This window comes from Falco punctatus, assembly GCF_963210335.1.
Source record: "Falco punctatus genome assembly, chromosome: 1".
Classification (NCBI taxonomy): domain Eukaryota; kingdom Metazoa; phylum Chordata; class Aves; order Falconiformes; family Falconidae; genus Falco; species Falco punctatus.
This window is the reverse complement of record NC_137580.1, coordinates 101,156,779-101,183,982: the sequence shown is the minus strand read 5'-3', so window position 1 is coordinate 101,183,982 and position 27,204 is coordinate 101,156,779. Positions and strand designations below refer to the sequence as shown.

The 27,204-nt window shown below is 58.7% G+C and overlaps 1 protein-coding gene across 2 annotated transcripts; it reads right to left on the bottom strand.

The window, feature by feature from the left end:
- Positions 1 to 154: 154 nt before the first annotated feature.
- On the bottom strand, positions 155 to 27,194 carry MLXIPL (MLX interacting protein like). Of its 2 annotated transcripts, XM_080401286.1 has the most exons (16): positions 21,727 to 27,194; positions 13,406 to 13,512; positions 13,165 to 13,247; positions 12,863 to 12,952; positions 12,059 to 12,103; positions 11,557 to 11,755; positions 10,772 to 10,849; positions 5,509 to 6,351; positions 4,797 to 4,870; positions 4,145 to 4,325; positions 3,355 to 3,467; positions 3,050 to 3,169; positions 2,579 to 2,706; positions 2,114 to 2,237; positions 823 to 952; positions 155 to 404 (listed from the first exon to the last, which is right to left on the bottom strand). In XM_080401286.1, the coding sequence occupies exons 1-16, from the start codon at positions 22,020 to 22,022 to the stop codon at positions 286 to 288; spliced, it is 2,730 nt and encodes a 909-aa protein (XP_080257412.1). In that variant the 5' UTR covers positions 22,023 to 27,194; the 3' UTR covers positions 155 to 285. The 2 variants fall into 2 exon arrangements, with proteins under 2 accessions (XP_080257412.1, XP_080257411.1); XM_080401285.1 differs by having other exon boundaries at positions 11,557 to 12,103.
- Positions 27,195 to 27,204: the final 10 nt, after the last annotated feature.

Here is a 27,204-nt window from a genome sequence, read left to right as displayed (position 1 = left end):
GAGCAGGCCCGCGGCAAGAAGCAGGCCGGGCTGCGCGCACAGCGTTTATGGGGCAGCAGGGCCCGGCCCTGCCCCGCAGCCCTGTGCCGGGCCGAGGGCGGGCAGGCCGCACGCCGCCCCGGGGGCCGGGCCAGCAGGTGGGCAGCGGCCCCCGCCCCCCGCCTGCGGGATGGGAGAGAGACCCCCGGCGGCCCTGGCCTGAGCCGCCTGGCTGCGGCGGCCCCTGGGCTCCTCGCCGGCCGCGGGAGGGCCCTGGCCGAGCGGGGAAGGCCCGTCCGCGGGCCGCTAGCTGGAGCCGCCGCGGCCCAGTCCCGCCACCGCCTGCGTCGCCTGCTCCGGGATGCGGGTCGGGTCGGTCAGGATGGAGGTGGAAACGCTCAGCTGCCGGAGGGAGCTCAGGACGGCTGTGGGGAGACACGGGACGCGTGGGGCTGGAGGGGTGAACCTGTCCCGGGGAGGCGGCTCTTCCCCCCGCATCAGCCCCTGGAACGGCTGACGGCCCCGCGCCACAAGCCCCAGCTGAAATGGCGAAGGGAAGCCCACCCTGGGGGCAGGGGGCTGACCCGGCCAGCAGCACGCGGGCTCCTGCGTCAGGGCAGCAGCAGCCGGCCCAGCCGGAGCGCGGCTGTGCCAGGGGCGCCGCAGGCAGCTCCAGGGCGTCCGGCCGGTGCTGCCCTCCGTGCAGCACAAGCCTGGCGCAGCGCCAGCCCCGCCACCCCCCAGGACACCGCCACCCCTTTCCCCTCTGCTTTTCTGTCAGTCCACGCCAGCAGGCCGGCCCGGCTGCTCCGGTGTGCCACGGGCAGGCACGGGGCCACCTACTCGGCCGAAGCGCTGGGAGGGAGCAGTGCTGGTCCAGCCAGGCGAGAGATGTCTGGGTGAGGCTCTCCATGCTGGCTGTGGACACCATGCCATTGAAGGACTCGAAGAGCGGCCGGATGATGATACTGAACTGATGGCAGCAGAGGAGTTAAGGACCAGTCTTGCCCAGACTGTGGCTTCCCACCCGCCAGGTGTGGGCACCACCCTGCCACAGGCAGCAGGACAAACCTCCCTGCCCGGCTGTGGAGCAGACCTGCTGGGTGCCTGGGCACCAGCCCGTGCTGCTGGGGTGGTGGGGACCTGAGCATCACTTATCACACATGACGCAGGGGTGTCATGACTGGGGCTGACAGAAATGGTTGATTAGACACAAGACAATTCTTCCAGAGCCGATCAAGGCACCAGCTAATGCAGCATCCTCTGAAGTGCCCAGGAGCAGGGCACAACACCAGTGTGTCCAGTGTGCTCCCCTGGTGCTTCCAGCCTGCAGGGACCACCACTGGGGACTGGTGATATTTTGCATGTAATAATCCACAGCAGATAATTCCACCATGAGCATGTCCTGGAGCCCATGTTACCTTCAATATACCCAGTGTCCTGTGGAAGGAGCTCCCCAGCTCTGCATCAGGAGCCACCTCTGCCTTGCCCAGGCTGCCCACACTGGATCAAACTGTGGGAAGCAAGCCCTGCCCATCCGTCTGCCACTTGGGATTTTGTAGACCTCACAGTATCTGCAGGTTTAATGGTCCTGGTGTGTCTAATCCCTACTCACGGAGGAGCAGGTCCAGTCTTTTGAACACCTGTTCCCTGGCCCTTGGTCCCCCCCATCCCTTCCACTGTGTGGAACCCAGACTTGTGTCCCAGGCATGGGCACACCTGGGTTTCCAGGGTGTGCCTTGCGGCCGCCAAGACCAAGCTGTCATGTCCCCAGCTTTGTACCTGGACCTTTCCCAATACCTAGTTGCTGGCTGCTGCCTCTCAGAACCAATTTCCATGTCACCAGGAGCTTTTCCCTGCATGTAGAAGATTCCCTGCCAGTGATGTTCCTCTTCCCCAGGACTGACCATTTACTCCTACTCCATTTGCTTCCTTGTAACAGAAGCTTCTTCCTAACCACAGCACCTCGGTGTGTTCCCACTATGTGCCCTTCACTGGGGAACATCTCCCCGTGGTCCCCAGAGCCTCTCGAGCTGGAGGGACCCCACAGAACTGGGAGCAGTGGGTGAACCAGTGGAGTTGGTGTTTAGTGGAGGGAATGGAACAAGCAGCAGGCACTGGCCCCGAAGGATACGATCCAGAACTTCCAGTTCTGCAGCGTGGAGGAGCGGACGTACTCGTCGAACATGCTGCGCATCTGGTCAAAGCGCTGGCGCGTGATGGGCACCCCTGTGGCTGGCAGCTGCTCCTGGCACAGGCTGTGGGACACAAGCAGTGCTGTGGGTCTGTGTTCAGGAGGCTGGGAGCCATGGGGGTTGCCCCATGGTGAGAGGCTCTGGCAGCATCTCAGCTCTCAGCAGGGGTGGACAGGCAGTGTCCCCATCCCAAAGCAGCTGTGGGGCATGGTCCCACACAGCACTGCCTCTTGAGCATCATCTCTCCCCCAAACAGGGTTTATTGAGGGGGAATAAAGTCAAATGCAGGTCCTGGGAGATTCCCAGGGGACCTGCTGCCTCCCCACTGCTGCCACTTGGCCTGGCTGGCTACCCCAGTGCAGGCGTTGGCTCCCTGCCCTGTCCCCCAGCCATGACCTCCTTACTTGATGGAGCCATTGAGCTCCTCAATCTGCTCCCGCAGCCGCTGCGCCTCATCCTGCAGGGCTGCCCGCTCCTGCTGCAGCTTGCAGATGTACTCGGCTGTCTTCTGCAAGGTGGTGGCCTTGCTGACCTGTGGAGCCACAGGGTGGGACAGTGAAGGGAGCCCCTGGGGTGGGCATGACATGGGGCACCCGGCATTCCATGCAGCGGGGCTGGCAGTGCGAGGTGCCATGTTCCCTGCTGCTGAGCCTTGGCAGCTTCTGCCTCCGGCTCCAGAGCCCAGATCATCCGGGCACGGCTGCACCACACAGGTCTCCATGTGCCCAGTGTGAACTCAGCGTCCTGCCCCACAGGCTGGGTGCAGGGCAGGAGCCCCATGCACCGGGGCAGAGCAGGGATGCAGCATCTCCAGGTGACACGCCGTGTCCCTGCACGCCCAGGGCTGGCTGGTCCATGCAGCCCTGGGCGCTCACCTTGATGCTGGGCTGAGCACTCAGCGTGCTCACCAGGCTGTGCAGAGTGTTGAAGCCCAGCTTGATGTTGAAGCGCCTCTTCTGCTCGGCAGAGATGTGTGTGATGCGGCGGCTCTCCATCTGCAGGGAGGTGCCATTAGGCACCTCCTGGCAGCAGGGACAGCCCTAGGCCACCGGCCCCATTGGGGACAGGCATGCCCAAAGTTCAAAAAGTGAGGCAGAGGGGAGTTTGGGAGCAGCAGGAAAGGAGGGTGCATATGGAGATGGTGCCTCTGTAGTGAAGGCAGCGCTTGCTCCTGCCGTACCTTGCTGGACTCAGGTCTGCTCCGACGGGACACGGGGTGGTGCAGGGAGATGCCAGTGCCCAGCCGTACAGCAGGTGCTGGGGAGGCCTGGCTGGGCTTGGGCCGGTCACTGCCTGGAAAAGGGAAGGTTCTGCTCTGGGGAGAGGGGCGGCAGCAGCCCCCCATGATGGGCTGACACAAAGGTTCTATGTTGTGACAGGCAAAGAGCAGCCTGCAGCACTACCCCGGCCCCAGGGCAGCCACCCTGCTCAGCTGATGAGGATGCTCTGGTCCAGCATCCAACTGTGTCTTATCTCTTTGTCTTATCCCAAATCTCACTTATTCTACAACTGCTCAGAAATGGGAAGATCTGGGATTGCAACATTTTAAATTCCCAGCATTTCTTTGGTGGAAATTGGCAGGACAGAGGCCCAAGGGCAGCAAGGCTGCGGTCTGCAGCACCAAACTGAAACCGGGAATGACATCAGAGCCTGGTTTCCCGCCACCGCTCTGGTTTCTGTGGGTGAAAGCAGGGTGCTTCCCACTCAAAAACCAGACTCTGGGTTTTAAAAACCACAGTCCGACACTTTGCTTCTTTTTTAAATTTTCCTGTTTCTGCTTTTGCTCAGGTAGAAGGAGGCAGGTGAAGGGGCTGTGCCCTCCCCTGTGGAAAGAAATCATCTGTGCTCAGCTGAGTCAATGTAAATAGGTGGGACTGAAGCTGAAATGAAACGTTCCCACAGTATTTGGTCCAAGCTCCCTGCAGGAAATGTAGTGTCCTGTGGAGCTCCTTGGGGTGCCCCAGACTCACCGCAAGCCGACGTGGGGGACAGCCGCTCCGCCTTGGGGACTAGCGGTGGGCCCGGCTGGGTCCCCGCCAGCGGCACCGGCGCTGGTACCACTTGGGAATGGCTGGAGTCGGGACCCAGTCCTGGGCTCAGCTGGGCCATTCTTGAGAGGAAGGTGGCAGAGACATCAGGGACAGTGCTCTGCTGTGGGGAGAAGCCAGAGGGAAGCGGGAGGTTGCGGAGCCAGTGCCCCATGCACGCTGGGGACCAGACCTTCCCCTCTGGCCGGCCGGTGCCCAGGCACTGACAGCCAAACACCCACGAGGGGGCTGGGAAGGAGGACGTGCACCCCCCACCATCTGCAGGGGCAGCCCCCGGGCCCCAGGACAGCGCTGTCAGGAAAGGAGCCCTGCAGCTGGGGTGTTTCTCACCTCTGCCCTGTTTCTTTTGCAGGAGAAAACACCCAGGTGGCTCCTGCCTCCCTGGCACCCCAGCCACATGCCCCCTCCCTCACCCTGTGCCTGTTCAGCCCCATATTGCAAGGATGACCCCATGGAGCCCCATCTCCCCACCTGCCCTATCTCTGTCCTTGCCCCAGCAACCAGGGGAGGACAACTTCTGACCTGGGGCAGGCAATTCCCAACTCGGGGGGGGGGAGGGTCGGCAGGTGCTTACCGGGGAGACAGGGGATGCAGGCATGAGTCCTGCACCCATCAGGTGTGGGGCATCCAGAGCTGGCTCCTGCTTGGCTGCAAGAGGGCAGGGAGAAGAAGGACACTGCGGCATGAGGGTTTTGGGGCTCAAGTGAGATTTTCTGCCCCCAGGAAAGCCAGCCCCCAGCACTGGTGCTGCTACAGCCCCTTCCCTGCTTGTCTGGCCCAGAGGAGGGCGAAGCAGCTCCTGGAGAGAGGTGCCTTTGCTCTCCACAGTGATCCTGTGATCCACGTGCTGCATCCCGCCCTTGGGAGCCTTGGTGCAGGCAGGGACCCCCAGCCCCTCCCCAGCCAAGCACAGGCTGGACATGACAGCCTCCGTGGGACCTGTCCCATGGCACACATGGGCAGTGGGTTGGGCAGGATGCGGGTGACCCCTTAGCGCATTTGTGCCAACAGGGCCCTGGAGACCAGGCTGGGGGCACAGGGACTTTGCAGAGGTGCCCGTGGCCCAGCCAGCTGGGCCCTGTCTCCCTCCCGAGGCTGCTGGAGCCAGGGGGGCTCCCCGGGCACGGCTTTACCCCTGGATTTGGTGCTGCCCCACTATGGGGAGAGCCAAGCATCCCCAGCATCCCAAACCTGGAGAGAAAGAGGGGTCCCCCCTCTGATCCCTCCCATAGCATCCCCACCACCAGTGGCTCCTGCATGCCCCCGCTGCCCCCCAGCCCCATTACCTGTGGTCAGCAGCTGGCTCAGGCAGGGCACGGCCAGATGGGGCTGCGCAGGGGGTCCTGGCAGCCTCTTTGCCTTGGTGCCACCAGGCTTCGCTTTCAGCCGCCCGCCCCCACCCTGGGGCAGCCCCTTGGGGGGGGCAAACCTGGGGTCGCCCAGCAGGGTGGGGGGCAGGAGATGGGGTGCAGATGGGCTGGGGTACCCCGAGGGTACCATGCCTGTGGTGTAGCCCAGCCCTGGGGGGTGGGAGGCGAAGCAGGGTGCTGAGAGGGGGGAGGCGGGGTGGGCAAGGAGTGACTGGCTGGGCGAGCTGGCACAGGGGAACTTGGAGCGGGGGGCTGAGGCAGGGGAGAACAGAGGGTCCGGACTCAGCAGTGGCGTGCCAGGGGATGAGCTGTCAGGGGTGTAATGGGGTCCTGGCAGCTCCAGGCTGAGGTACTTGCCGGGGAGGCCATACTGCAGCAGGGGCTTGTGTTGCAGCTGGGGGCTGAGGCTGCCAGGCACTGCGGCGGGGGGCTCGGGGGGCAGGGGGGCTGGGGGGAGCTCAGGGCCCAGGAAGGCACTGTGGAGGCTGAGCTGGGAGGCACCGCTGGGCTGCAGAAGACACAAGGGAGTCAAGCAGGGTGGCTGGGGCACTGGCAGCCGTGGGCTGCGTGCCAGGATCCTGCTCACCTGGAGGAGGGTGCTGGGTGGGAGCGGGGCCTCAGGGCTTGCAGGCAGCGCCCGAGCACCCATCAGAGACCCCCCACTGCTGAACAGGGGCTCAGCCATAGGCACGAAGCAGGGTGGCTCCTGGTAGCCTGGTTGTGTCTGAGACGGTGGTGGCCGATGGCTGGTGAAGATATCTGTGGGGCCAAGTGGAGACAGAGTGGTGGGCATGAGAGTGCTCTCCCGGAGATGGGGTGACAAACCCCAGACATACCGCTGGAGCCATACCCTGGTACCTCACCTTAACAGCACTGCCTGCTGGGGACCTACCAGTCCCAGCTTCACCTTGGGGGAATGGAGCACTGGGGAGGCTCCCAGCTCCGCCAGCAGATTTGGTACCCAGGGACAGCCTTGCCACATGCGTGGGGACAGGAAAATCCACCCAGGGGTGGGGAACCCATCCCCAGCACCCAGCTGAGCACCGTGTTCGCCAGGGCTACTCCCAGGGGGTGAGTGGCTGTACTGCTTCTCCTGAGCCAGCCCCAGGATACGGCAGGGACCATGACCCTCAGGCTGGGGCAGGGACCACGACACCCAGGCTGTGGGACAGCCACAGTGGCAGGGGGCTCGGAGGAGCAGGTCACAGTGTCCCCAAGCCACGGGGGACAGTCCCCTGGAGTTGTGGTGAGTGCCTGCTTCCCCACCCCAGTGCTGCCGTGTGTGCAGCCTGCGGCTAACCACATCCCATGGCCTTCCCGAAGCCAAGCCCCGTGACCCTGCTGCGACTCCCTCTCCCTTCCTCTCCCCTTCCCACAACCCTGCTCCTTCCGCAGGCCCAGACACCGTGGTGCAAAGGGCTGGCCTGATGCTTTGGGCAGCTGCCTCCCTGGTGAAATGAGCTCCCAGGCACATCAGCCCCACGCACACCTCGGCTCAGCGCCAGTGCTGCTGCTGCCTGTGTCAGCACTGGCTTGGACATTACCATTTGGAGTGTTTTGCCTGGAGAGGATGACTGTGGGGCAGGGATAGGGCTGCTGGACCCTTTCTGGTAGGATGGAGCATGAGTGCTGGTTGAGTCTGCAAGCAGCTGCCTGATAGCCCCCGGCACAGGCTCTGTGCCTGAGCAGCCACCCTGGGACACAGGCTCTTGCATCCCCTCTGGGGAGCACTGGGCCACGTGTCCAACCCCTTAGCTGGCACAAGCATCACTGCTTCCAGGCCCCACACTGCTGCTGGCCCAGACCAGCACAGCCCAGCCCAGCCCAGACCACAGACAGGCTCGGCCCAGCGCGCACAGCCATGCCCCAGGTACCGGCAAGGCTGCGGTGCCGCTGCTCTCCCCCCAGGCTGTGGCACAGGCTCCAGTGGCTGGGGTGCCCTTGCTGGGACCTGCAAAGGCCTGAGATCCTTTTGAATCTACATCAGCGGAGCAAACGTGCCAGAAGAGTGGGATGCTATGGGGCTGAGCATGGTGCTGATTCCAGCAGTGCCGTGTGCTGCCAGCCAAGGGTAACACCTGCGCAAGGTGGGGCAGTGCCACCACTGAGCTGCCCCACTCAGCCCTCAGATTGCCCCTTCCCCCTACCAAGAACATGGTGAATGCCCTGGAGCATGGCAGAGCCACCCCTGCCCCTCCACCACACTCAGCGTGGGCAGTGGTGCTGCCAGGCAGGGTTTCAGTCTCCCCAGGGCGCATCCCCCAGCTCCGCGTTGCCCCCAGCACTCTGCCATCCCCACGCTGGGCTGTGCCCGCCACTGGCACTGAACGTCTGCGGGTATTTATAGGCATTTCTGGTGCCCAACTCTGCAGATTCAATTCCTCTTGTGCCTCTCACTGTGCTGCAGAGATGGAATGCAGCTGGCAGCCCCTGGGAGCCCTGTCCTCCCTTTCTCCTGCTCTTTCCCCACTCCAGAGCTCTTGCCTACACTCCTTTCCACCATTGCATTGCCCTGACCTTCTCCCAGTCAGTGCAGCGTGGCCAGGGCATGTTGCTGCTCAAAGAAGAGTCCGTGCGGTCAGCACACCACACCTTTGGCATCCCATTCCAACCTGGGGCTGCTCTCCCATGGGGTCAGGGCTGCAGACCCCATTCCCAAACCAAGGACCCTCCATCACTGGCCTCAGGCTCTGGGAGAGCCCGGCAGTGTGGTGGGGCGATACCACCCCATGGGATGGCTGGGCCAGCCCCAGCACCCCGGTGCCCGGTGGGGGTCCTACCTGGAGCGTAGTGCCAGCAGGGTGCGGGGCCGGGCTGCTCCCTCGCCTCTGCCATCAGGACTTCTCCATCCGCCCCACACCGCACTCTGGCACCCACTGCAGACACGAGGTGCTTCCTCATTTGGGGATTGGTTTGCACGCACTGACTGACAGGCACTGAGCTCTGCCACAGCCACCAGACACGGTGACAGCCTTGTGACCCTGCAGGAGCCCTGCGCTGACTGCTGTGGCTGCCCACCCTGCACGCTTGCACTGCAGTACTCTGCACAAGGCTGCTGTGGGCATCCCTGCTCCGGAGCCACAAAAAGCCATGTCCTGCTAGAAAAGTGGCCTTGGGGACATAATTGGGTTGGCTGGCACCTGCAGCTCTGGCACCCAACACCCAGCCTTCACACCCCATCTCCTCTCCCCACTCCTCCCACAGCCCCCGTGAGCACACACCCCTGGTGCTGCCCATCGCGTGGTGTGTATAACCTCCCTGCTCCTGCACCTCTGCCCCGCACACCCTAGCCACGCAGCGCACACGCGTGTCCCACCAGCATGCGAATCACCCCCACACAGCGCTCAGCTGTGGTGGGACCGTAACTTCCCATCACAGGGGTAAGCTGCTCTGTGCAGCATCCCAGAAAATGCCACGTCCAGGACAAAACTCCCACCCACAAATCTCCGAGCACCCACAGGGTGCTGCCCTACCCTGGGGCACACAAGCCTCTCTGCAGCCATGCTCAGCAGCCCACGCCTGGGAGGACAATGAGCCACTCCTGGAGTGCCACCCTTGACCCAGCTGGACCTGGGACACCCCCAGCCCCAGAAGTCTCCCCATGCAGAGCTGCCAGGCATAGGCAGAACAGGAAGGGATGCTTTCCCGTGATGCAGTGGCTTGCAGTAAGACCCATCCCATTCCCAGGCAGCACCCTGGAGAAAAAGGCAGGCATTTTCCCCAGGAAAAAAAGAGAACTTGGCTGCTCATAGAAATATACTGGTTCAGATGGGCAGTGTCGTGCCCCTTGCCATCTCCTGCTGAGCACGAGGCCTTGCACGCCAGCGGCATGAGCAGCAGCTAGGCCTGCAAAGAGGGGTGCTGGAGTGGCTGCTGTGACACTGTTGCAGCCAGGTGCTGCTTGAAAGGGGTTAGTGCAGCTTTCCAGCACCATGCAGGACCTCTCTGGGGTAGGGACACTTGTCAAGTGTCAGTCTGACCCGTTTGGACCTGTCCCACCTCCCAGTGATTGTTACTCACATGGGGCACCTGGGGACAGGAGGCAAAGGGCCAGCAGTGGGAACAGACCCTCTTCCCAGCACGGCTTACCCTGATGGGACATCTGAAAGGAATGAGCTGAGGAAGGCTGGCAAGAGCCTTCCCACCCCCAGGGCAGCCACCACCTTCCCTGGCACATCAATGCCCCAGCCTGCTCCCCACCAGCATCTGGTCTTGCATCACCCCACAGCCACATGCTGCAAGCACCCTTGTTTCCTCCCGCTGAAGGAAGTGGAGACTGGCGTGGACTTCACAGGGTGCTCACAGATGCACAGAGGGGTCTAGACATGCTGCCTGAGGCCACCAGCTACCTGGGAGGGCTGCAGCCACCAACCCATCCCAGCTCCCACGCTGCAAAGTGTGCCCAGGCCACCAGCTCCGGCACGTTCGAGGGCAGAGCTGGTCCCCAGTGCATGTGCCAGCAGGGCCTTGCCCTGGCATATGGGGTCACTGTGCTGCACGGCTGGGACCAGGACATGTCCCAGCTGACTTCATGGTGCTCACGGACACTGGTGGCTCAGAGCCTGCATGGCAGCACTGGTGGCAGCCCCACGAGATTACACTGCCATCGCCTGCTTCCTGGTGATCCCCTTGGCAGCCAGTGCCAGGTTTGTCTCTGGGCCATCCTGGCAGGAACAGTGACTTGTCTCCAGGGGATGTAGCCCAGCATGGGGTCCCAGCTCTGAGCCAGACCTCCAGGCTGCTAAGCCTGGGGCTGGCTGGGGAGTGGGGCGAGGTGGGGGACACAGAAGCACAGAACCTGCTCTCTAGAGGTTCCCTCTTTCTCGTGGGGCACAATTGCCCTTCCTCTGTCTGCAGGCAAGACAAGGTGATTTGACACTCCTGGGAAGACCCTCTGTTTGTAGAAATCCCCTTCCACAGCTCCTGACCAGGCCCTTCCTGACCCACCACGGCTCTGCCCCCGGTGCAGGCAGGCATGCTGAGACCCTGCCCCACAGCCTGCTGCGGCACCCCGGCCCGTGCATGCTGCTTTTTCCGTGCCAGTGGACATCTTTCTGGCTGCCTTTGCAGCTCCCGCTGCTGCCTGCCCAACCCTCTGATGCCCCACTTTAGGGCTGCCATGGGGTGCTGCGCATGCTGGGTGTGTGGGATGAGGTACCACATCCAGACTGACTCTTACCTGAGATCTCCATGTCATCCAGGCTGGGCTGCAGGGGTGCCAGGTCTGGCTGTATCATGTCAGCATTCCCAACATATGCTGGAAGAGGGCAGAGCTGCAACATTGGAGACCAGCCACTGCACCCCTAAGGCCCCCCTTCAGGGCACCTCCCACCACTGCCCTCCCACCTGCCTGGCTGCCACCCCTCTGTGCACCCCAGATTCACCCTGCATCGCTGCACCCTGCCCCACAGCTGTGCACAGGCAGGGAGATGGGTGCCCACCCTGTGGAGACCCAGGGCCATCCCATCCTAACCACCCTGCCCATGGTCCTGCAGCACCTGTGGGACCTCATCCAGCACGCAAGAACCCCAGGGAAAGGCTGGTCCTTGGCACAGGACCTGCCTGGTGCTGCAAGAGCTCCAGGGACCTGGCCAGGCAGGGACAACAAAAAGTGGCCATGGACAGCAGGACCTGCCTGCTGCTTACCCAGGGCTGGCAGCCCTGCTCTAGCGTGTGATGCAGCGTCCTTCATGGGGCTTGTGCTGTCTGAGCAGCCCAGTCCATCCCACCTGGGACAGCCTGGGATGGTCTGTAGGAAGCCACCACAGGAGAGGATACTCCATTTGGGCAGGGTAGGAGCATCCCCATCCAGCAGGGTGGATTGCCAGGGGATCCTGTCTGCCCCAAGGACACAGGCAGCAGTTCTCAGGGACTAAGGCAAGAGGCAGCAAGGTGCTATAGTGCATGCTTCCTACCTGGACCTCCTCCTCCACATCCTGCTAGAGCATGGTCTGGGGCACCTACCATCCTCAGGGGGTGCCTGGTGGGCACTGGGCGTCTGTGTCATGGTGAAGAGGGTGTCGGAGATGTCTGAGAGGAAGGTGTCCAAGTCGAAGTGCTGCCTACTCCCAGGCTCCTCTTCCTCATCCCCAAGCAGCATGGGTACCACGTTGCAGAAGAGCTGGTTGCACCATTTCTCTGTTGGCCTCCAGACATCCTCATCCTGCATGAGATGAAGCAAAGGAGCCAGCTGGGGATCTCTTGTGCATAGGGGCCATGCTTTGCTCCCCAGCTGCTCTCCCTTGCAGCTCCCATGTTCCCCGCAGTGTTTTTCACTCCAAAGCTTCACACTTGGCACATTGGTGCTTCCAAAACAGTGAATCTGACATCCCAAGTGCTTGGCATGCATCCCATTGAGCTCATCATGCTCTAGGGCTTTCATCCAACCTTCTCCCAAGCTGTCCAGTACAGGGGTCCACATTGTGTCCTCCTTTTCCCCTTCTCCACCCTTCCCCAGTGGGCTCACCTGTTTTGGACTGGAGAGCTCTCCCTCCCGGGTGGACTTTCGGAGCTGGAAGGAGAAGACAGCCTGTGTCACCCCCAGCCAGGGCAGACATGGTGTGGGGCAGAGCCAGGCGCAGGGCAGAGCAGGGACAGTGCTCAGGAAGGCGGGGGTCCCTGGGGGCGCTCAGCATGGCTGCCATGAGTTCACATCTGCCTTTGCAGGGTTTGGGCTGAGCAGCCTCTGCAGCGGTGGGACTGGCAGCGTGTGGTGGTGTGAGGCTGCCAGCACCCTGTGCCTGTGGCACCCATCGCCTTTATTGGTCCTGAGTGAGTGGCTGAACCGTGGGGTGGGTGCCTGAGGTCGTGGTACCAGCATGCCCAAGAGTGGACACCCGGAGTGACACGGAGCCCTCAGCCTGCCTGCAGCATGTGCTGCCGCAGTGAGACGTGGCTGCCAGCAGCATGCCAGCAGATCCATGCAAGCCCAGTCAGAGCACCATGGGTGGGCTGTGGCCCTGCTTGACCCACACCAACATGTGTGCTGCGGATGCAGTGCCAAACCCAGCTCCGCATCGTGCACCGGGCAAGGGACAGTCATCCCAGGCTGGGCTGCTGGAGCACACCGCAGCACCGCGGGCAGCGGGGGATAGGGTCCCCACTTAGCTCCCTGGCACCAGCACCGTGGGGGCAGCCAGCATCCCCTTCTCATGTGGGCAAGAGCCTGCCACCTTCTGCTCCTGGTCACCCATGGGTCCCCATTGGGCACGCTGTTGTCCCATCTCCCTGCTGGCACTGTCACGGGAGCAGCATGGGCGGAGGTACTCACCCGCTTCTTGTAGTAGATCCTCCACTTGTGGTACTCCCTCATCACCACCTCGATGCGGCGTTTCCAGTAGTTGCCCTCCAGCACGACAGCCTGTGGGGACAGGACAGGACAGGGGGTCATGTCTGAGCCCTCCAGCCCCAGCCCCCCATAGCCAGAGCTGGCCTCCTTCTACCGCATCAGAAACACCTTCCCAAGCAAATCTATGAAATACAGTGAGTTCTGCCCCCTCTGCGTCCCCAGCTCCCACCTGTGCCACCCAGACCTGCTGCTGACCCAGAGACCTGTGAGGGACCATGCCCTACCTCTGGTTTTCGGTGCTCATCAGCCTCCGACCCCTCCAGCGGGGTGATGAAACCACACACGGGGCTCTTCCTCCGCTCCACATCTGCACAGGGGAAAACACAGGTGGCTTTGCCCATGGCTCCATCCCTGGGCAGGGGAGGGTGCCTGCACACCCATACATCGCTGCCCCAGTGCCAGCCCCATCCTACCCAGCATCACCCAGCACTCGGGAGACAGAGTGGGGTCTGGCCCGGTACTCACATTGGATGTACCACGCTCTCCAGATAGCGTTGTTTAGACGAATTTTATCCCAGCAAAGCAGCCGCAGCCCCTTGAAATTCTTCCACTTCGGGGACACTAGCTTCCCACTAGAACACCAAGCAAAGGAAAGGCTATGGGGCACCATCCCAGAGCCCTCCCAGTTCAGGGTCTCCTGGGGAGCCTGTGCCTTCCTGTGCATTGAGAGATGCCTGGGGCCACCAGCCCGGTGGCAAGTCTGGAGCAGGTGAAGCCATGTGGTTCCACCGCAGGCTGCTCGCCAGTCACCTATGGGAGCACCCAGGGGAGCGCCCTGAGCTCCTGTTCACCCTGAGAGCAACACAGACCTGAAACGTGAGCTCCACAGACCCCCACAGGGCTTCTCAAGGGTTTAAAGCACAGTGCATGGAGGGGTTGACTCATTGAGGCTTGAACCCCAGCTCTGAGGAGACCCCACTGCCCTCAACCAGGACAGCTGCATCCCTGCCCTGAGAGAGAAAGAGAAGGCTCCTGCACGGGCAAGACATCAAGGGACGTTGTGCTGCTGTGGCTCTTGCCTTGTCACAGCGTTTGAGCAGCTATTTCTGATCCTTCATTTAACACCAGGCAGGGCTTGGAAATGCTGCCTTCAGCTGGGGGCAGGGGCAGGCAGCGGGGCGGGCAGGGCAGCCATCCGTGCGGGGCTGGGAAGGCAGGACGGCAAGCTGGAGGACGTTAAGGACATTGAGGGATGCCAGCCTGTGCCCCAGGACAGGCAGAGAGCAGGACCAGCCCTGGCCTTAGCCCAGCACCGCGGTGGGCTCCTCTCTGCACCCACCCCTGCAAACCTGCACCCCCGCTGCAGCCCCCAGCCCGAGCTGGGCTCCTCCTCGCTGTTTCCCAGCTCCCAGAGGCAGCTGTGTTTGCTCTGCAGCTCACCGGTGGCAGCGATGGCCCTAATGGGGTCTGCAGTGCAGGCAGCCTCATGTCACTAATCATTTTGTTTCCTTCAGCCGAGGGACACGATCCCTTTACATGCACCCACCAGGGAGGTCCTGCAGGTCCTGCTGCGCCCGGAGCTCCGCAGGGGAGGCTGGTGTCCCTCTGCCTTACTTTGGGGTCCTTTTCACCCCTCCCCGTGAGCCCAGTGGCCGCCCCAGCTCTCCCTGCCACCAGGGCATGGCCTTGGGGCAATGCCAGCTGCACGGAGGGGCCCTCTGAGAGCGTGCTGGAGGCTGCATGGCATCCCCCCTGGGAAGCCCGCATCCCCCCTGGGAGGCCCACATCCCTCCCTGGGAAGCCCACATCCCTTCCCAGCCCCAGAGGTTTTCCCTTAAAGATCTCAGTGCTGCTTTGGGTCCCACATCCTCAGCACATGCGGGGAGGAGGAAGGGTAGAGGCTGGGCTGGGGGTGGGGGTGCTGCATCCCTCTATTGCCAGTATCTTCTCGGGCATACACCAAGGTGCCATCGGGAGGTGCTGGGGATGGGAGCAGCGCCTGGCTAATGCTTTAAAAGCCGCACACTTGTTCATTCAAGCTTGTGAACCTCTCGAACACCCTCGAGCACAGACTCTGGCTGATTCTGCATTAACCTGCCTTGAAATGTGTCTCCCGCTGCGTGGCATGGCACAGCAAGTGGGGCTTCTTCCCTCAGTGGCTGTGCCAGCTCGGAGCTCGGCTCAGAGCTCTGTGCAGCCCCGCAGGCAGGTGGCTTGCTGCAGACGGGGTGCTGTTCTCCATGTCAGGGCCAGGCAACCTGGCCAGGCAGCAGTGCAGGCAGTGAGAACCCTGTGCTGGTCTTGCATAGCTCTGAGGCCAGAGGGATTGTGCTGGGGCAGCGGGAGAGGGTAGTGCTGCTGTCCCATCTCACTGCAGTGGACAAGGACTGGGCACCCCTCTGGCTCCTGATGCAGGGACGTGCCTGGCAGTGGGTGCTCCCACCCGCAGCAGTGGACGGGGACGGTCTCCCCAGGGAGACCCAGCCTGACCCACAGCCCCAGGGGCTGCGGGGGGACTGATACTCCCATGGCTCCAGCCCACAGAGAGTTAAGGACTTGGCTACGCACAGGCCATTCTGCTATCACCAGGATTTTGAACTTTCCCCAGCGGCACGAGGCAAACAGCATGGTGGTGCCAAGCAGAGGAACCAATGGAAGGGACAGGTTTCCCGGGCGTTTGGCCAGATCCTGACGGTCAAGGCTATGCAGCCACAGTCCCCACTGGTGCCACGCACCCTGACAGCCAGCTTAAAGGAGCAGCCTGAGCCTGCAGACCACAGACTTGCAGCTGCAGATGGGCACCTCAGCCACGTGTGATGCTGGTGGAGCCATGGCCACAGAGCTACCCTAGGACCTGGAGACAGAGGGGAGATGCCTTTGGGCTATGCCAATAATTGCCTTTTTTCCTCACTAATGTTTTTTTCACTTTTGGGGCTTGTCAGACTGATCTTTGGTCTATGGTTTGCCTCCAAAATGGCCCCACCTTTCCCTGAAATTACCTTCTCAGGGAGTTCTGCAAACCACATGCTGAGCCATGAGAAAGGTGTGGGATGCCCCAAACAGCCTGGGGGTCCTGCTGCCCCATGCTGCCAGAGGAATGGGGACACAGATCCCATCACTAGCTAAGGGGTCTCTGTGGGGTGGGGTGAGGTGGGAGCAGGGCTCAGCCTGGGAGCAAAGCCAGCACGGGTCAGCACTGACTTCTGTTTTGTCCAGTAGCGCTTTGTTTGCTCCATGACTCATTTAGCCCATCCAGAAGTCCAAGGTGCTGCAGCCCCGCTTTCATGTCAAAATGAGCATTTTACTTTCCATCAACAGCAAGAGAAGGCAGGAGGAATGATCTGGTGAGACGCAGGGCTGCACAAAGAGAAGTGGGTGGCAACAGGAGGGGAACAGCTGACCTGGGGGTCCTCTGGCAGGTACAAACCTGCCTGGCCCTGCCAAGTGCGGCCGGTGCAGGACCCCGTCATGGGCCTGGCAGAGCCCTCCCTGCTCCCTGGGCTGCCAGGGCACAGCTTGGTCTTGGGCTGGCTGAAAGAGGACAGCCTTTTCTGCAAGTCCTAAAAGCTCATGTTTGATTTCTTATGAATTTTGCTATCAAAGTAATGTGTTTTCTTTGATTTTTATGTTTTAAAATCCAGCCTGGCAAAAAAAAGTTAAAAATCTGACCACAGTTTTGCTGAAAAGTGCCCCCAAGCAAAAACCAACCATGTTCAAATGCACCTTCAAATCTCTGCTATCTAAATGAGTGTTTTTCTTGACGGTGTTGCGCCGATGCACTGATGCAAGGGCTGCTGCGCCTGCTTGGCTGCTCGTGGTGCTGCTTCCAGGGGGAGTGAGCTCTGCCCCGGCGGGCACTGCAGCCCACACCACTGCACCAGGGGCAATTCCAGGGCAGTGGTGCTACAAAGGTGTTAACAGACGGTGCTGGGTATTAGACAGGAACCTGCTCTGTGTGTTTACCCCCAGACAGGAGTGCCTCTGCCCTTGCAGCTCTGCCTCTCAGGCAGCCGTTTTCCTCTGTGCGAAGAGAGAGTGAAGTGCCCCAAATGAGAAGTCATTTAAATCTTCTTGCAAAAAATTGTCAGGGAAACTGGATAGCCATGAGCCAAGACAGGTGCATCTCCACAACCATTTTGGTGATCTCTGGAGATAGGACCCCACTGTGTGCCAGTGTGGGAACAGGCTTGCACACCTGCCCAGCTTCCCTGCACGCTGCTGGGGCAGGATCAGCGCCATACCCCTGGGAAATGACAGAGAAAAGGCATGCAGCTCCCTGCCACTAGTGACAGCACAACCACACTGCGGCGGGGATGGTCTTAGCCCAAACACGAGCCCTTCCCCCTTGCCAGACCACTATTGCCCATCATGCGGACATTTCATAGCAGAAGCTGCCCAGCCCACTGCAAAGTCCCACAGGGACCTGTGGAGCCAAGGCTGCCATCGGCACCAGGCTCTGCTCCGCTCCCCTGCTTCCTTCCAGCCGGAGCGCAGGCAGCGCCCAGATGTGTCAGGTCTGGATGAGACCAAAGCCTCATCAAATGGTGGGGGTGGTCCCAGCAATCACAGGCTGCGGCCACATCAGTGCAAGCCACTTTCAGCCAGTCTGAGCTAGTGCACAGGGCTGCGGGCGAATGCTGGTGAACTGTAGTGAGCTGAGGTGAGTGATTTGCCATGAGAGCAAAGGCAACTGCAGGTTAATCCTGAGAGAAGGAAATGGGAGAGGGCAGCTCAGAGTGTGCATCACTGGGGTCTCTGCCTGGTGCTTTCTGCCCCTGTGCATGGGTGTTTACAGCACTGTGAATTAAAGAGTCAGTTAGAGAGTACAGCAAAGCTACAATTCCACTTCTAGCAGAGCCTCAGAGCCTGCTGTCAGCTTGCCAGAAAGATGAATTAGTAGGGATTCAGTATGCAAAGGTGTAATCAAAGCCTGCCTTGTTTTAAACCAGAAAGGAGGCAGGGCTAATACTCCATGTTACTTACCAGTCTGTGTCCCTACCTGCTAAATCTCCCCTCTCAGTATTTGCAGGGGAGAAGAGAAGGTTGATCTACGCGATGCTCTGGGAACAGCCACAGGAGGCTGCTTCTGAAGCACAAAACAGACGTGTGCAAGATAAGACCATGAGCTGCTGCAGTTTGCAGTTCCCGTCTACACCCTGTTTTTCTCCCTTCAGGAGGACAGTTCCCAGGTCAGTCACCCAATGCCCCCCTGCAACAAGTCACAGGAAGGTGTGTGAGCCCAGGAGACCAGCTCCGCCATGCAGGACACTGGGGAGTCACGCTGCGGTGATGGAGAGAAAGGGCTTGCTCAGCTGGGGAGAGCATGCCAGGGCCAAGGTGTGAACAGTTCCTGAGAAGCTCAGCTCCACATGCTCAGATTTTGGGGGGAACATGACGGGGGCAAGTGTGCTGCAGGGAGGTCCACCCACAGGAGAAACAACAGTCCAAGGAATGGATTCAAGAAATGCAGCACGTTGCAGGAGGAGTGGAAGAGAATCATCAAGTCTTTAGCAGGAGGGCTGCTGGAAGTGTCCTGGAAAATAAGTACAAAGGGCCTGGGAACTGCTTCATCCCAGCCCCCCATACCAGGATGTTATGGAAGCCCTTGGTGGGGGGAGTTGCCTCTCTTTGAGGGATCTGAAGAAAAAAGGTACTGCTAGGAGCAATCCTTGATGCGGAGAGAGCATTCCTTTCCCAGCGAGGGGGTGATGCACAGTCCAGCCCGTGGGGGATAACGCAGTCAGACCCTTGGGGTGGTTGCTCCAGCTGAGACAGGACTGCCACAAACTGCAAAAATGGCATGAAGAAATGCTGGAGAGGGGAGGAACGGCAGTTCCTCAGATGGCTGTTCAGCTACAGCCATTGAAAAATGACAGTGTTCAGAGAGCATGTAGCGTATTGCCTTTGAAATGGTGTGAGCCGGGGCAGCAGTGCATGGATGGCTGCAACAGTCAAAGCTCAGCCAGCAGGACAGGAGAAGGTCCCCTCTACTCAGCACTGCTAAGGCCAAGTCTGGATATTATGTCCAGATTGGTCCCTCTGGGACCAAAGAGGGAGGTTCACAAACTGGAGTGATCCTGGAGGGGGATGTTAAGATGGCTGGGGACTACATGTACGTGACAGGAGAGGAGGGTGAGTGATGGGTTTGTTCAGCCTGAAGAAGAGAAGGTGAAGAGAGGATCTACTTACTGCCTGCAACTACCCAAAGGAGATTATCGAGGAGATGCAGCCAGACAATTCTCAGACGTGCACCAAGAAAGGACAAGAGGCAATGGGCACAAGCTGGAACAAGGGAAACCCCAATTAAAGGCATGGACAGCACGCTTCCCCGTGAGAGTGGTGCAGTCCTGGGACAGGATGGACATGGCTGGGCTCACCATCCTTGGTCTCTGTCCATCAGAGTGATGGCCCTGAGCAACCTGACCTGGCTTTGGAGTTAGCCCTGCCCTGAACAGGGGTTGGACTATGAACTCCAGAGGTGCCTTCCAACCGATACCTTCCTGTAGTTTCTGCTTTGTTAGAGAATTAGTCTCCAACACAGCTGTGGATGCATCCCTGGAGACTGAAAGACATTTGGCTGGCTGCTCCAGCTGAGGCTGCACTGCACCAGCACCCCTTCTGGGAAACCTGGCTGGGAGACAAGGTGGGAAATGGCGGATGATAGAGAGACGTATCAAGTCAGATATGACTAAAAGTAGATGTGTGCCAAGTATCTTTAAACTCCATTTTCTCCCCCTGATACCTTCCTCTGACTACTGCTTACATGTCTGTCAAAAACATATTAGCAAAACTGCCACGCGTTTCCAAAGGGAGAAAAGAAATGCCTGAACAGAAGCTGTGGTCACCTCTAGAGCCAGAGTGTGATCCCACTTGTGGAGAGGTATATCCAGCACTGTATTGCAGGTCCAGGTTGACCTGAACCTGGCCTCTGATCAGTGCTTCTCATCCTGTTTTTAGGGTGCTGGCAAGCTTCAGAGCATGACAGCTGAGAGGTAGAGGGGGAGAGAGAAGAACCGAGCATGAAGCTTGGAGAACATCCAATGTCAACATTTCCCTGGTTGGGTCCCATGGCCTACAGCTACCCTGCCCCCATGGCAGATCAGCAACTGCTCCCACAGGTGCTGAGCAAGACCTAGTCTTGCACCAAGACAGCCAGGAGACATCCAGGGTGGCCGTCAGTGGTGGCACTAATGCTTTGTAGCTGATGTGAATCCTCCTCACTGGGGGCTCCTGTTCAACTTCAGTTACGGTTTGCCATGGCGCTGGGCTTGGGGCTGGTGTGTGCATTGTCAGGCTCAGTGCAGGAGGGAAACAAGACCCTGGCAGAGTCCAAGGGGTAGAGAGATCTGCAGAGATGGAGCTCTGTCTGTGGTGTATTGGCCAGCCCTGGGTGGCATACAGCTGCTGTGGTCCATTCCACCTGCCAAAGCACTTGCACCCTGTCCCTTTCCCCTCTGCCTGGGGGAAGAGCTCATGGGCATATGGAGGCTGTGGTGCATCCCAGGAGTCAAGAGCTTGAGCACCCTGGGGTGAAGCAGCATCTGCTCCTCCAGCCCCAAGCTACAAGGATCAGAGTATGGCAAGTATGGGACTGGGAGAGCAAAAGAGAGCGAGGCCACCAGTGCCTCAGTGTCCCCTGTGTGTGGCACTCAGGGGTGACTTGCCTGACCAGAAAGCATGACCCTTAGCTGGGTCACCCCATGCTGAAGCTCACCGTGCTCCCACAGAGCACCAGCTTCACCAGCACCCTGGAGGAGAGCTGAGCCGTGCCGCCTGTGAGCAAACTGTGCAATCTGGGATGTGGCAATGGGCCAAACATACACAGCTATGTAGCAACTAGTACCCTTGGAGTGCTGTCCCAGTGCCTGGTGTCACCAAGGCTGCTCTGGCAGTGACCATGTATTCCATCGTGTTGAGAGCTCAAGGACTCCAAGGCATACCTGACAGGTCAGCAACTGAATGAGACCCTGTGTGGGACAAGGCAACAGGCAACTCTTCAAGGCTATTTGCTGACATTTTTGTTTTCATGCAGCACCAGTAGCCCATTGTCATTCCAGGTTTTCACCTAGACATTTTGGGAAAGCTATGTAAGCAGTTTTGCACTGACACCAGTAAAGCAAGTCACCCTGATCCTCTGCTTGAGAGAACTCAAAACCTTGGGGCCCTGGCAAAAGAGGGGAGCTGGCTCCGAGAATGTGGACCAAGGCACTAAGCGACACCGTGCAGGCTCACCTGTTGTCACTGAGGCACTGCGGGATGAGCAGGTCCTTAGCATCCATCCTGGGCTTCAGTGATTTGTGTGGTTGACGGAACCTACCTATCTGATTTCACAGGAGTGAAGGAGGGAAGCTTTCAGGAGGCCCTGGGCAAAGCCCCGTGCAGCCATCCAGCCCCAAGGGCTGCTGCATGTCCTGGAATAACCTCAGGACATGTGGGCAGTCAAGGACGGGAAGGCAGGACTCCTGCTCTGGGCTGGATTGCCAAAGACTGTGTTTGCTGCCCACAGGGTTATTGCTGCTCTACAAAGTGTGCGGGGTCTGGCCATGAGGGTGCTACAGCAGGGTGCTGTGACTCCAGATCTCATGGAAAGGTGAAGGAGGGTTAAGCTACACATGAAGAGCAGATAAACTTCTCATCTGGCTCCGTGGCCAGCAACCCAGCATCAGCTCTTTCTCCCTGAAACCTCCCAGGATGGTGGATTTTAAGCAAACTGCACACCATGACCCAATGGAGAAGAAGGAGGTGGTGTCAGCTGGCCACAAGTTCCTGGATGGGCAGCAGGGCAGCAGCCTTCAAAAAGCTGGGGGGGACGAGACGCGTGCTGGTGAGAGGGCGATGGGACTCACCTGTACTCCAGGCTCATGCACTCGAACAGCCGGGTGAGGGTCGGGTCAATGCTCCGGGGATCAGCCGGTTCGGGCTCGGCACGGTGGTGGCGCCGCCGGGGCAGCGAGTCACTGTGCGGGGATGACACCATGAAGTGGCCGCTGTGGATGACCTGGGGTGGGTTCTGTGCCCCGGTGCCAGGTCCTGCGCCACCCGCAGCTGCATCCTCAGAGTCCGAGTCGGAGTCAGAGATGGGGCATGGCCCAACTGAGGGCTCCGGGAAGGGTCCCGGGAACCCCACCTGAGCTCCTGCCATTGCCTGGTGCTGGGTTGGCAGCCCCTGTCAGCCTGCCCCAGTGCTGGGGTCCACGTCCCGGTTGTGCTGGAGCCCTACAGGCAGCACTTGGGCATCGAGCACATGCCGTTGGGTTCCCCAGGCACAGGACACCCGCACCACGCGCCCTCCTCACGCCGCTCGCCCCCCGCCAGCCCACGCCGCCTCCCTCGTGGCTCAGCTCTCAGTTTGCCAGGCGGCCGCCAGCCCTTATTTATAGTGGTGGCAGCTGATCCCGCCCATGGCGCACGTCAGCCCGGCCACGACACCCTGCCATCAGCCACCGGCCACCAGCTCCCTGCCACGGCCACCAGCCATCAGCTCCCTGCCATCGGCCACCGGCCACCAGCCACCGGCCACCAGCCACCAGCTCCGTGGCACTCTCTGGCTCTTGCAAGGTGCCTGATGGGCTCGGCTTTTATTCCCCACTGCTAAGCCGGTGAGGAGCAGCTGTGGGTTCCCCGTCCCCCCGTGCCCAGTGGCCACCAGCACGCTGGCAGTTGGCTCTGTTTACCTGGGCTAATCGCTGCTGCTGGCTGTGGCGGGGAGGAGTGGGTGGTATTTACCTAGTGCCTCTGCCCTAATGTATCTCCCTGCACTTTCAAGGGAACAAATACAGATTAAGCGACACAAACAGGTAAAATTATAGCAACGGGCACCCAGCTCAGCACAAAGCACGCTGAGTCACTGAGCCGTGTGCCGAGCTGAGAAACAGCCCAGGCAAAACCCTGCTCCGAGGTGTGACTCAGCTGGAGAGGGGATGCGAGGAGCTGAATGCAAGAGAGGACAATGATGAACTCCGTTCTGGTGGGATTTACACACCTAGTCATGCAGTCTTTAAGAGTCCTTCACCTCCAAGGCGTCCTGAGGGATGCAGGCAGGCAGGGCTTGATGCACCGTCCCCTTCCCCTGCTCTGTGCCAGCTGATCTTTGATAAATACTGAGAGCTCTTGCCAGGGCTTAGCATGTGCCTGGGTAGCCAGACCTGTGTCACGAGCACCTCCTGGCTGACCAGAGCTGCAGAGGGACAGAGTGGATATAATTTCAGGCTTTAATCACATTTTTTCTCTCTAGTTTCTTGCAACTTCTTCCCCAGCTCCACAACCTGGTACAAGCACACATGCCTGGAGAGCACCCAGGCACAGCTTTTAGGCTCTTCTGATGAAAACATGGTATAGATGGTGGCATGAAGCTAACATCGATGGCCACAGGCATCTGAATTTTAATCCAGCTTGCAGGTGGAGTAGAGCACCCTTCATACCACACAGGTGGGTCCTGCTGGTGGTCCAGAGGAGCGAGCAGCTGTCCAGAGTGTTTTTCAGAGCTGGAAGAAGAATACGTACAAATAGCTGTTTTGAATAGTTTTTCCACTAGTTGGTGCAAACTTCACTAAGGAGCAATTTCTCAGTTTTTCAGCCAGATTTGTGTTGCTCTGTAGCGCTCTCTTCCCCATCTGTGTTTCGTTACGACTGTGTCAGTCTGTCCCAAGCTGCCTGTCAAGATGCTGAAGAGAAGTAATTTTAGAAGTGCTGTCTGAAGAAATTTTAAGGCAATAGTGGACATGTGGGTGTCCTGGGAAACTAAGAATTAGGCAAGTCACAAGAGAAACAAAGATATCAGAGATATGCAGGCTTTCTGGGAGCACTCCTCTGTGCAGGGCTATGCTGCACAAAAGGGACTTTCCAGGTGTTTGCCCAGGTTCATTTGCCATCTGTTCACTGGCTGCAGGCAGGCTCAGGTCCTCTGGGACAATGTATGTCTGAGGGAAGGAGAGAAATACATCACTGAGGCTTTTAGGGACATCGTAACTCCTTCATCCCTGGTCTAGCAGCTCTTGCGCTGCAGAGGAGAGAAATCTCATGGGCAAAGGGCACCCAGCCTGGGGAAGCGGGTGACGGATCCTGCAGAGGAACCTTCCCCAGCAGACAGTGGACCAGAGCAGTGCTCCCACACATGAACAGGCAGGCTGCAGTGCTGAGGGGGTTTGTACCTGGCTGTTTGGATTTGGAAACATGCAAGGCCAGGTACAGCCATATGGATGCAACACAGTGTCAGAGAGTGTGGCAAGGCAGTTGTGGTTCTGAGTGCAATGCAAGATGGATGTCCCAAAGGTGTCTGAAAATGTGCCAAGCGTGGAGATGTCCATGTGACTCAGCCAGAGCCAGGATGTGCAGTCACAACAGTGATGGATGGGGATGGGTTGGACTCAGACCTGGAGGATATTCAGCAGATGCAAAGGAACAAACAGGTTCCATTTTAGTCCATCAAGATGGGGAGCCTATGAAGTCCTAGAAATTCAAAATCCTAAAAAAAAGACTAGGACTGAAACTGCTAGAATTGCTACCAGGAATAAGGTAGAGAGGAGAAATATATTGTGAAAACTTTATGATCAACCAAGCAGCAAAGTTGGTGGCCTGAATATGTCATATTCAGGGAGACCAGAGAAACTGTAAGGGTAGAAAGAGTTGGAAACTGAGAGCTTGTTAAAAGCAGGTTAAAAGGAGCATGCAAAAGGGTGAAGTGTAGGGAGGGTGTTTACAGACACTATGGTGAAAGTTTGGAATAAATATAATCAATTTAATCACAGCTAGACACTGAGAGGGTCAGAAGAGTCAGCAGGGACTCCAAACAGAGTAGACTATCGGATGCCATTCAGAAGGTGGGAATCACCTTCAAAGAAAAATAGAAAAATTATGAATTTCAGAAAAAAGCATACCAAAACTAATTTTACCAAGCAAACTGAAAAAGATAAAACCTAACATTTAAACCTTGTTCACAGCTATCAGAAGTGGAAAACCTGCCAGAGCATCTGTAGGCTCTCTAGAAGATGCATGAGGGATGCTGAGGGCAGGGAGGGGAGGAGGAGCACTGCACGAATTTGCGGCAGTGCTGGCAGTGGGGAGCTTGCCATGCCAAGGCTGCTGTGCCACAGGAGCATTGGTGCCAAGGGTTTCCACCTCTGTGCCCTTGTGGGGCTGGTGTCAGGAGTCAAAATTGAGAAGTCAGCGCAAAGAAGTTGCTGATCTCATCCACCAGATGAATAGCCCCAGACCTCCAGGACCAGAGCCCACTGCCCAGGAGCTCTTGCCAAACTCCACCAGGACATTTCAGATCTGCTGACAGAGGGCTGTGACCTGTTACTTGTCTACCAAGGGAATGGAGGTGGCACAGGCAGCCTCCGTTTCTGAAAGGCTCAGTCACTCATTTAAGTATCTCCAGAGTTTGAGGTCTCATTTCTGCACCTTGTGAAGTGGTAGAAATTTTAATAAACATGGAATTTGTGGGAACTCATGGATAAATACAATAACTTGAGGAAGAGTCAATATAGCTCTTTAGAGGAAAGTCGTATCTCAGAAATCTGTTGCAGTTGTTGGGAGGAGATGTGTATGTGGGCAGCAGTGATCTGATCAATATAATGTAATCCAAAAAAGCTTTTAAGAAGGTCTATGGTAGAGTTTTCAAAGACACTCAGCTATAACAGATCAATAGCTTGCAAGGCTGGGAAGCAAAGATAAGACTAATTGGTAAATTTTCACAATGTGGAGACATTGCCTATAGGATGCTACAAGTATCTCTACTGGGGCTAGATTTTTCAGCATATTTGTAAGTGTTGGAGAAAAGGCAGTGAACAGCATGGTGACAGCATTTTCTGGTGGAGAAAATAGTTCAGAACAGTCACATCTAAAGGTGGCTGGAGAAAGCTGCAGGAGGATTTCAGGCTGCGGAGGGAGTGGGTGATAAACTGGCAAATGATGTTTAGTATTGGTAAGGATAAAGTGAAGTACATCCCTAACTGTACAGAGCAGTGGTGTCTAAATTAGCTGTTACCATTCAAGAGGCAGATCTGAGAGTAATTATAGGCAATTTTCTTTGGTCACACTCAAAGAGTTGCGGTCAACAGCTTGATTTCCAAGTGGAGACCAACGCTGAGTGGCCTTCCTCAGGGCTCTGTACCGGGCTCAGTGCTGTTCAACATCTTTGTCGGTGACACAGACACTTTTTTGAGTGCACCCTCAGCAAGTCTGCTGACAACACCAAGCTGAGTGGTGTATGACAAGCTGGAGGGAAGGGATGCCATCCAGAGGGACCCTGACAGGCTTGAGAGGTTGGCCTGTGCGAACCTCATGGAGTTCAACAAGCCCAAGTGCAGGGTGCTGCATCTGGGCTGGGGCAATCCCCAGCATCAATACAGGCTGGGCAGAGAATGGACTGAGGGCAGCCCTATGGAGAAGGACTTGAGGATGCTGGTGGATGAGAAGCTCAGCATGGCCCGACAACATGCATTTGCAGCCAACCAAATCCTGGGCTGCATCCCAGCAGCGTGGCCAGCAGCACGAGGGAGGGGGCTCTGCCCCTCTGCTCTGCTCTGGTGAGACCCCCCGGCAGCGCTGCGTCTGCTCTGGGCCCAGCATAAGAAGGACACGGACCTGTTGGAGTGAGCCCAGAGGAGGCCACGGAGATGGTCTGAGGGCTGGAGCCCCTCTGCTGTGCAGACAGGCTGAGGGAGTTGGGGTTGTTCAGCCTGGAGAAGAGGCAGCTCGGGGGAGGCCCTGGAGCAGCCTGTCGGGGTTAACCCGGGCCAGGACTAGGCCCCAGGCCATCGCTCGCTTGGGGGAGAGGGTCGGAAGGGTAAAGGTGAGAAAAGTCGTGAGCTGAGATAAAGGCAGTTTAATTGGTAAAGCAAAAGCCGCAGACCTTGCAAGCAAAGCAAAGCAAAGCAAAGCAAGGAATGCCTTCACTGCTTCCAGTGGGCAGGCCAGGGCTCAGCCATCGCCAGGACAGCCGGGCTCCGTCACACATAACGGGGACTCGGGAAGGCAAACACCATGATGCCAAATGTCCCCCCTTCCTTCCTCTTCCCCCAGTTTATATACTGAGCATGATGTTCTATGGTACGGAATATCCCTTCAGCTAGCTTGGGTGAGCTGTCCCGGCTGTGTCCCCTCCCGATTCCCCGTGCCCCCCCAGCCCTCTTGCTGGCAGGGCCCAAGGAACAGAGAAATCCTGCACCAAGTGTAAACATCAGCCAGCAACAACCCGAACCATCAGCGTGCCCTCAGCATGGTCCTCACCCCAGATCCAAAACACAGCACTGCACCAGCTGCTAAGAAGAAAATCAACTCTGTCCCAGCTGGAACCAGGACACAGACTTTCAATACTTAAA